The sequence below is a fragment of the Temnothorax nylanderi genome, unplaced genomic scaffold, assembly GCF_030848795.1.
Source record: "Temnothorax nylanderi isolate EJ_2023f unplaced genomic scaffold, tnyl_v1.0 TNYL_tig0004_pilon, whole genome shotgun sequence".
Classification (NCBI taxonomy): Eukaryota; Metazoa; Arthropoda; class Insecta; order Hymenoptera; family Formicidae; genus Temnothorax; species Temnothorax nylanderi.
Window position 1 is genome coordinate 2,429,583 of NW_027249066.1, and position 9,812 is coordinate 2,439,394.

Consider the following 9,812-nt stretch of genomic DNA (forward strand, 5'->3'; position numbering starts at 1 on the left):
GTGGTGCACTGTCGGCACTGTCGTCGTCTGTCGCCTGTCGCCATACTCGCCATATCGCTTCAGTGTTCAGTGTGCATCTTCGCCGGGTGTTTGGCGTCGATTTGTGCTCATTTGTGCTCCATTAGCAGGAATTGCAAGAAAAAATTGCGACTAACGTGGAAGCTATATCCCGAAATCGCATATTTCGCACGCTAAGAAAAAATGAGTAATATATTCTGTGCCGAAGACAGTAAGTGAACCAAAACAATTAGAATTAAATTAAGGTTATGATATCTCGTAAATCTTCGCAATTGCATGTGAGGCGCAATTTTGCGGTCTTCACTTTCTTTATGATATTCCCAATACTTTTGCTCGAATCTTTTCCTCCTGCTAATTTTTAAAGAAATTCTAGGACATTTATCATCAAAGTTGCCTTTCTCACTTTTGAGTTTTGCGAACTTTTGTTAACACGTTGATTCGCTCATCTTTGCTGTCAATACCAAAGTGAAATTTTCATCAAATTTGATCCACATGTCGGTGAAATCTTATAATAATTGATTTATGCAAAAGTATCATGCGTAGTACATTTATTATTTTAGATTTACTTTAATATTAATTGTACTTATAAGCTTATAAGTGCTATTTTTTAATAGTTTTATGCACTTTTGTTCAGTTTGCTCATGCTGGATTGCTGCAGTCTTATTCTGTAACTCTAAACAACAGTGTCGGCATTGTTATGTTGTCATCGTACAGGTATAATATATGATAAAAAAAGCTACGCAACAACAATATAACGATAATGATACTCTCATCGAGAGTTATAGAATAGGCCTGCTGGATTTGTGTGCTTATTGCTGTATGAGCAGTGTCGCTAGCTATTTTGCTGGCTTGACTTCAAACTTTATAGGCTTTCATGCTGGCTGAGCAGTTGGAGCCTGCTTAATTTAAAAAATCCCTAAAATGCTACTCTTACTTATTCCAGATCAATATGATGAGGAAGACGCGGACGAAATCTCGTCTAAACTTTGGCAAGAAGCCTGCTGGATCCTCATCAATGCATACTTTGACGAGAAAGGACTTGTACGGCAGCAGCTGGATAGCTTCGATGAATTTATCGAAATGTCCGTTCAGCGTATCGTGGAGGATTCGCCGCAGATAGAATTGCAGGCAGAGGCGCAGCACACCACAGGCGAGATAGAGAAACCTGTGAAACATTTGTTGAAATTCGAGCAGATTTACTTGTCGAAGCCGACCCATTGGGAGAAGGATGGCGCGCCGTCTCCCATGATGCCCAATGAAGCCAGATTAAGAAATCTAACGTATTCCGCGCCGTTGTACGTGGATATCACCAAGACGATCGAGAAGGATGGCGAAGACCCTGTAGAGACGCAGCATCAAAAAACATTTATCGGGAAAATACCGATTATGTTGAGATCAAAGTATTGCTTGCTCGCCGGTCTGTCCGATCGTGACTTGACGGAACTGAACGAATGCCCGCTGGATCCCGGTGGATATTTCATCATTAACGGCTCGGAGAAGGTTCTTATAGCCCAAGAGAAAATGGCTACAAACACCGTTTACGTGTTCAGCATGAAGGACGGGAAGTACGCCTACAAGGCGGAAATCCGTTCCTGCCTGGAACACAGTTCGCGTCCGACCTCGACCTTGTGGATCAATATGATGGCCAAGAGCGGCGCCAGTATTAAGAAGTCTGCTATAGGCCAACGCATTATCGCCATTATTCCTTACATCAAGCAGGAGATCCCCATAATGGTGGTTTTTCGAGCGCTCGGATTTGTGGCCGATCGCGATATCCTCGAACATATCATTTACGATTTTGACGATCCCGAGATGATGGAAATGGTGAAGCCGTCCTTGGACGAAGCTTTCGTCATACAGGAACAGAACGTCGCTTTGAATTTTATCGGTACTAGAGGCGCCAAGCCGGGAGTGACCAAGGAGAAGCGGATTAAATACGCTCGAGAAATCCTGCAGAAGGAGATGCTGCCGCACGTCGGCATAAGCGATTTCTGCGAAACCAAAAAGGCTTATTTCCTCGGCTATATGGTCCACAGATTGCTGTCGGCGTCTCTGGGACGAAGGGAATTGGACGATCGCGATCATTACGGTAATAAGAGATTGGACTTGGCCGGGCCTCTGCTGGCGTTTTTGTTCCGAGGTCTATTCAAAAATCTAATGAAGGAGGTACGCTTGTACGCGCAGAAATTCATAGATCGGGGAAAGGACTTCAATCTCGAGCTGGCTATCAAGACGAAAATCATCACGGACGGTCTGAGATACTCGCTCGCCACGGGTAACTGGGGCGACCAGAAGAAGGCGCATCAGGCGAGGGCGGGTGTGTCGCAGGTATTGAACAGATTGACCTTCGCGTCGACCCTGTCGCATTTAAGACGAGTGAATTCGCCCATTGGAAGAGACGGCAAACTTGCCAAGCCACGTCAGCTGCACAACACATTGTGGGGTATGCTGTGCCCCGCGGAGACCCCTGAGGGTGCCGCTGTAGGACTGGTGAAAAATCTAGCGCTGATGGCGTACATAAGTGTCGGCTCGCAGCCCTCACCTATCCTAGAATTCTTGGAGGAGTGGTCCATGGAGAACCTTGAGGAAATAGCTCCGAGCGCGATCGCCGACGCCACGAAGATATTCGTGAACGGATGCTGGGTCGGCATCCATCGCGATCCGGATCAATTGATGGCCACTTTACGCAAACTGAGAAGGCAGATGGACATCATCGTGTCGGAAGTATCGATGGTCCGCGATATTAGAGACCGCGAGATAAGGATATACACGGACGCTGGTAGGATCAGTAGACCTCTGCTCATAGTAGAAGGTCAAAATTTGCTACTGAAGAAGAGGCATATTAACATGTTGAAAGAAAGAGATTACAATAACGACGGGTAAGCGCATCTAGGATATTCCTGCTTTCCATTCGTCTGCTTTTACGAATGTTGCGCTCGTCGATATATGATCAATTTGTGTGTGTTACAGGTGGCAGGAATTAGTAGGTAGCGGAGTAGTGGAATACATAGACACCCTGGAGGAAGAAACTGTCATGATAGCTATGTCACCCGATGACCTCCGACAGGACAAAGAATACGCATATTGTACGACGTATACGCACTGCGAAATTCATCCGGCGATGATCTTGGGCGTGTGCGCTTCTATTATACCGTTCCCTGATCATAACCAGAGCCCTAGGAACACTTATCAGGTATCATGCGTAGTCGCTACGTTTTTCTCTCTACCGTTTAATGTCTTTACGAGATCTAATACACAAGTTGTTTTTCAGAGTGCTATGGGTAAACAAGCTATGGGGGTGTACATTACGAATTTCCATGTGCGCATGGACACTTTGGCTCACGTACTCTATTATCCCCATAAACCGCTGGTCACAACAAGATCCATGGAGTACCTCAGGTTCCGTGAATTACCGGCCGGCATTAACAGCATCGTCGCGATCCTGTGTTACACGGGATACAATCAAGAGGACAGCGTTATTCTGAATGCGAGCGCCGTCGAGAGAGGCTTCTTCAGATCGGTGTTTTATCGCTCCTACAAGGAATCCGAGTCGAAGAAGATCGGCGACCAGGAGGAGCAGTTCGAGAAGCCCTCGCGCTTAACTTGCCAGGGAATGCGCAACGCTATATACGACAAGTTGGACGATGACGGGATCATCGCACCTGGAATTCGAGTATCGGGCGACGACGTAATCATAGGAAAAACGATTACTTTGCCGGAAACGGATGATGAGGTAAAGTGATTATATTTTAATTATCCTTAACAAATAGACCTTTCTAATGGAAAAAGAGGATAACGTGCTTTATTCTTTGCTATTTGCCTTTTAGTTGGATAGTACAACGAAACGGTTTATGAAACGCGACGCGTCGACTTTCTTACGAAACAGCGAAACCGGTATAGTCGATCAAGTGATGCTGACGTTGAACAGCGAAGGATATAAATTCTGCAAGATCCGAGTGCGCAGTGTACGTATCCCGCAAATCGGCGATAAATTTGCGTCGCGTCACGGGCAGAAGGGTACATGCGGAATTCAGTACCGACAAGAAGACATGCCGTTCTCCTGCGAAGGTCTTACACCGGACATTATTATCAATCCTCACGCTATCCCTTCTCGTATGACTATCGGTCACTTGATCGAGTGCATCCAAGGAAAAGTTTCTGCCAATAAAGGTAATACGGTAAACACTTAACGATACTTGAATTTTTGAGATGGACATGCTCTTACACAAATTTGATATGTTTTTAGGAGAGATTGGTGACGCCACGCCGTTTAACGACGCTGTGAACGTGCAAAAGATTTCCACGCTTTTGCAAGAGTACGGTTACCAATTGCGAGGAAACGAAATGATGTGCAACGGGCACACGGGTCATAAGATCCTCGCGCAAGTCTTTATGGGGCCGACGTATTATCAACGTTTGAAGCATATGGTGGACGATAAGATCCATAGTAGAGCGAGAGGACCTGTGCAAATTTTAGTTAGACAACCTATGGAGGGTCGAGCGAGGTAATTATGTGTTATTATTTTTGTTACTTTAATATAATCTGTCATATCGATATTCAAATATAATACAATACATATACATATATCTATGTATTTATCCAGGGATGGTGGACTTCGTTTCGGAGAAATGGAACGGGATTGTCAAATTTCTCATGGCGCGGCGCAGTTTCTGCGAGAACGTCTGTTTGAAGTATCAGATCCATATAGAATTCACATATGTAATTTTTGTGGCTTAATCGCTATAGCGAATTTGCGAAACAACACTTTCGAATGCAAGGGATGTAAAAACAAAACGCAAATTTCACAAATCAGGCTGCCGTACGCGGCAAAGTTGCTCTTCCAGGAACTAATGGCAATGAATATTGCACCTAGACTCATGATACAATGAGTCTTCTGTAAATAATTTATTTTACGTAAAATATCATCGACTTATCATTGTATATACAGATTGCATACCGTATTGTCGTACAGTGACACGTGAGACAGATTGATGAAAAGCTTTTCATAAGTTTCTAATGTGAACTGGCAACTATTTATTAATAATAAAATGATAGTAATCTTTATGTATGTCAAACTTCATAATGCTTGATGTTTATCAATTTGTGTGAATAAAATAAATTGGTTTATTATATTAGTTATTAATCTCGCAAAAGAGTTAACCTTCCTATTAATTTGTATATGTGTTAACATCATGAAAACATGTAGTTTACGTATAAAAATGTGTTGCTTAAATAAATTTTGGATATTCTTTTAAAAATTGTATTTAAAAAAGATTGATACAAATAAGGATTATTCAAAATAATACACATTATCTGAATTAATCATTAGGATTTCTTACAAGACACACATCTAAAACGCAGAATCGTGCTCTGCAAAGAGGACAGGTACATTTGGAGGACAACCACGTTTCTGGTGCGTTCTCATCTTGTCTCGAGGCAAACCTGTTCAAGTAATGGTAATATTAACAATACACGGTATCTGAATATATGATATAAATAGAAGTAATCAAGAATAAATTATAGTAAAAATTTACCGACCATTTCGCCATACACTCTATACACCACATTGGACGGCAAAAACACGTCGTGCAGTCGTCAACGCCTCTATTTTCGGTACTGTTGCACAATCTGTTCAATTTAACATTCGACAACGCTTGCATGCATCCGATGCATTGACCTAACTCCTATATATGTATGAATCAATGTAATTGAAGTATTGAAGACAAACAGACGAGAAGAGAAATCAAAATAATTGTGGCGATAACAACCGTGCCACTTGATACCTCGGCAGTATCGTAGAATGGATTTTTATCGACCTCTTCTTTGAAAGTGTCGATAAATCTGTCGAGCAAGGTTCTGTGGAACCTTATATTGTGCAGTACAGCAATTGGCCGTGAAACTTTGTCCTGCAGATCCTTAAAATCTAATGCGTTTAATCTTATGTCGAACTCCTGTGCCATAGCTCGCATGGGTTTCACCTGGAAAAAAACGACACGTAGATCAGTGGATCATGGACAATCGGAAGCAATTTTTGAGTAGTTACGACTAATACCTGTATATTGATAAACTGAACTTGATCTCTCGTTGTGGGCGACATGAAATGGACGTCGCTCTTATTCACAACCAAGGTCGCGTCGCTTTGATGTGCCACTTGCAATTTATAAGGTGTGATCTTAATAATCCAATTGTCCGTCGCTATGACACGAGTTACGCTATTTGTGACAATAACGATTTTATCTATTCTAAAATGAAATGGCTACATTTTAGTATAAATACATGTATTTACAACATATACGCGTATGTGTGAGATTTAAGTTCCTAAGTACAAGCTAGATATTTGAACGAACCTTCGATACTCTGTATTAATGTCCGAGGCGACAGATGTCCATGGCGTATTATTATTGCCGTACACAGACAGATTCTTTGCTATCGGATGCGTGGCCCAATTGTGCACAGACCACTCGAAGACCTTGTTTAGCGTGTAAAGCGGAATAATCGTCGCACAGAGAACGATTAACGGCCCAAGGTAATTTCCATCATTTACCAACAGCTTTTCAGCATCTATGTGATCGAAGAAGAGCAATCCTAGAACGTAGCCTGTACAAAGAGGGGATTGTATACCAGTAAACGCTTGTAAAAATGATGTAGAGCAGACAATTGGATATAATTAGAGAAAAAAAGCATATGTATATATTTACCCAGAGGTAGCGCAGAATGCAGAAGTAAAGTGGTTACGCTCCTCCTGATGTGATACTGTACGAAAAACTCATTCTCACTGCCAAGCCAATTTGCGAAGACATCTTTGACAGTCAGTCCCGCTGAGACAAATTCCGTCGGCGGATAGATTATACATCCGGACATCAGAAGATAAAACAAAGTATAGAAAAGTACAGCTGACATTTTTTCATTTAGAGAAAAGTAGAGGGAGACTCGCCGTTTGTCAGCAGCGTAGCAACGACCTGTTTGGAATAACTTCGTAAATTATTTTAGCACCATCCTCTCCGCTGAATTTCTCGTATAAGTAACAATTGCGATGGATTACATTCAGTAAGTTACGTTCAGTGACACACAGACTGCAGGTGTCTTTTCATAACTGCTCGTGGAAACTGTCAAAGATCACGAATCATCCGAGAGCGTATAGTTTCGACTTTGATTTTGACGACGGATATATCTGTTTGTTTATCGAAACTCTGTATCCAAATCCACCAGCAATGACAGATCCAGAAAGATTTGTAGGTTAGATTTTGTAAACACAACGTAGCACGAGCATCGGTAATGTAGTAAACTGCTCAGTTATCGACAATTGGTTTTTCAGGACATAATTTTACCCGCCGCGACTACAAAGTCAATTCGCTCGGTCGCATAAAAAGCAATGAGCAGGTCGGTAATACAGCGTAAATAATGTTAATATTATTTTATTAAAATTTCAAGATTATGTTACATGGATTGTTTACGTATTATTTACATTTATGTTTACATTACATTTTTCACGTAGATAATACATAAGCCATGTAAATTGTAAATTAAATGATTATTAATTAATTAATTAATTAATTATTTTCTTTGAAAATATTTTCGTAAACACTTGTACAAAAATATAAAGTAATTTTAGACTAGACTAGATTAGATGCACTATAGTTGTAATTTATTTATTATAATTAACTGTACAGTGATATGAAAAATTTATAATAATGCTTCTGAATGACAAAAAGCAATATTGCTTAATTAGTTTACTGTTGCAGCATCACACAATATGCATATTTATTTTTGTTTTTTTACAGGTAGAAAATCAAAATTTTTTTAATTATTGTTAATTTTTCCTTTTTTTTTTACTTCTACTACTGGGATCCGGGCGGCAGTGTGGTCTAGTGGTAGAGCGCCAGACTCGTAATCTGAGGAACCAGGTTCGAGTCCACTAGAGCCATGTAACATGGAAAAAGTTTTTTTCCGAAGAAACTGCGCCCTCCGTGCAAGATAGGATCTTGTGCGGAAAAACTGGGCTCCGTCTTTCGGAAGAGACGTTAAACCGTTGGTCCAAAGGAAATGGATGGAGTGGGATAGGGTTGGGTACGTCCCTTCAAAAACGCCGTAAGATACTAGACTGTGAACCCTACGGGGATATACAGTAAATAATAGTTTACGAGTTTTACTACTGGGATCCCGGGCCGAAGCCCAGTTTACCCAGTAGCCCCCTCTATGAAGAGGAGGGGGAAGACCCCCCCCCGCCACCGGGAAGAGCCGAGGGGAGTGCCGGATTTTTACCGGCTAAAAAAACCCCGCGGGTATCCATCTAGGCGCGTTTTCACAATGAAGGGGAAGCCCCGGGAAACGCAATAATTCGTCCGGGAAAAAAAAAAGATCGAAAACCTATCGAATCAGCTGCAACAGGAGCTGGAATCTGACCTTTTGAAGTACTACGAGACGAACTTGGTGCAAGATAAAAATTTCCATAAAGGACAATTCCACTCCCATTACCTTTTTTTTGGACCAACGGTTTAACGTCTTCTTCCGAAAGACGGAGCCCAGTTTTTCCATCTAGTGATACCTCTTTCCGCTAGATGGGGGGGGGGGGGGGCAGCAGCGTTTTTGCTGAGAAATTCTCAGTGGCCTAGCGGGATTCGAACCCGGCTCTCCGGATTACGAATCTGGCGCTCTACCCACTAGACCAGCCGTCTCCCCTGTTAATTTTTCCTGGGATCCTAAAAATTGTACCCAAGCTAAATAACAGCGTTGAATATAAATTTCGGATAGTTATACAGAAACGTTAACAAGGAAGAAGAACAAATCTTCTTGTAATTTGTCAAATGGTTGAAAGAATTAAAAATCGTTTAAGAATTTCCTTTGAGCGACTTGCTCACAATGCGGAACAACTTTTTGTTTCTTGTTGGAGGCAAGAATTTTGAAAAGTAATTTCCTTTCCACAGATGATCGGTGCATTTGCTCGCTGGAACAGTGGATAACGTAAGACGACGCCTCGATGGCGATTTTGGCTCTCTTCTCTGTGTCGATAGACGAAAGAAAGAGAAAGAAAGAAAGAAAACGTATATATAGGCACACGCAAGGCCGATATGCGTTTGCCAGTGCGTCTCTGTATCGCGGCAAACTGGTATTTCGCCAACCAGCAATCGTGCAAATCGATGCTCCAATAATTCAATGCTATTCGAGCTAACGGAATGCCGTTACCGTCTCCAACCGGCGCGTCGAAGCGTCGCGTTAATTGACGTTAAAGACGCGGCCAATTTCGGCTTATGGCGGGATTGTATGCTTGGATTGGGATTGAGATTCGATTGAAATTTGACCAATTAGAGCAAAGTTCACTAAACTTGAAGTTAGTTTTCTTCATTCTGATTGATTAAATTTCAATTCAATCTCAATATTCTCAATCCCAATCCGTAGTCCGATCACGGCTTTTTATTATTACGCGCGCTTATCGTTTATTCGAGAAGAGATAGAAATTTCGAAACTCTTTCGCAGGTAGGAGATTAGATCTCGAAAGGGTCTGGTCGTGTATAGCCGCGATTCTTGATGAAACTGGCGCAAAACTCGTCTCATTTGTCAGTCGTCGATTTACGATATCGTGAACGAGAAATAAAAAAGAAACGCTTCTTCCTCGCGCCGCATGTCGAAATGAATTACTGTTCTCGCGCACGATCATGCATGCTCGTGACAGTGCATGATGATTGGCGAAATACACCGAGAACTTTCATCTTTTCAGTTAACGGATTAATAAAATTGATTAGTACGTCGATTGCTACTGTACAATCAGGTATAATTAATATGTTACTGTTAGTTG

The 9,812-nt window shown here is 41.8% G+C and overlaps 2 protein-coding genes across 3 annotated transcripts; one reads left to right on the plus strand and one right to left on the minus strand.

Annotated features, from left to right (window-relative positions):
* The first annotated feature begins 56 nt into the window (after positions 1-56).
* Rpii140 (RNA polymerase II subunit RpII140) lies at positions 57-5,149 on the plus strand. Its single transcript, XM_071709037.1, has 7 exons — positions 57-229; positions 962-2,897; positions 2,989-3,211; positions 3,290-3,751; positions 3,846-4,188; positions 4,265-4,523; positions 4,623-5,149. The coding sequence occupies exons 1-7, from the start codon at positions 202-204 to the stop codon at positions 4,906-4,908; spliced, it is 3,537 nt and encodes a 1,178-aa protein (XP_071565138.1). The 5' UTR covers positions 57-201; the 3' UTR covers positions 4,909-5,149.
* Positions 5,150-5,265: 116 nt separating this feature from the next.
* LOC139774099 (E3 ubiquitin-protein ligase TM129) lies at positions 5,266-7,258 on the minus strand. 2 transcript variants are annotated; one of them, XM_071709087.1, is made up of 7 exons: positions 7,062-7,258; positions 6,718-6,978; positions 6,367-6,616; positions 6,072-6,261; positions 5,803-5,997; positions 5,558-5,703; positions 5,266-5,461 (listed from the first exon to the last, which is right to left on the minus strand). In XM_071709087.1, the coding sequence occupies exons 2-7, from the start codon at positions 6,917-6,919 to the stop codon at positions 5,338-5,340; spliced, it is 1,107 nt and encodes a 368-aa protein (XP_071565188.1). In that variant the 5' UTR covers positions 6,920-6,978; positions 7,062-7,258; the 3' UTR covers positions 5,266-5,337. The 2 variants fall into 2 exon arrangements, with proteins under 2 accessions (XP_071565188.1, XP_071565178.1); XM_071709077.1 differs by having other exon boundaries at positions 5,788-5,997.
* Positions 7,259-9,812: the final 2,554 nt, after the last annotated feature.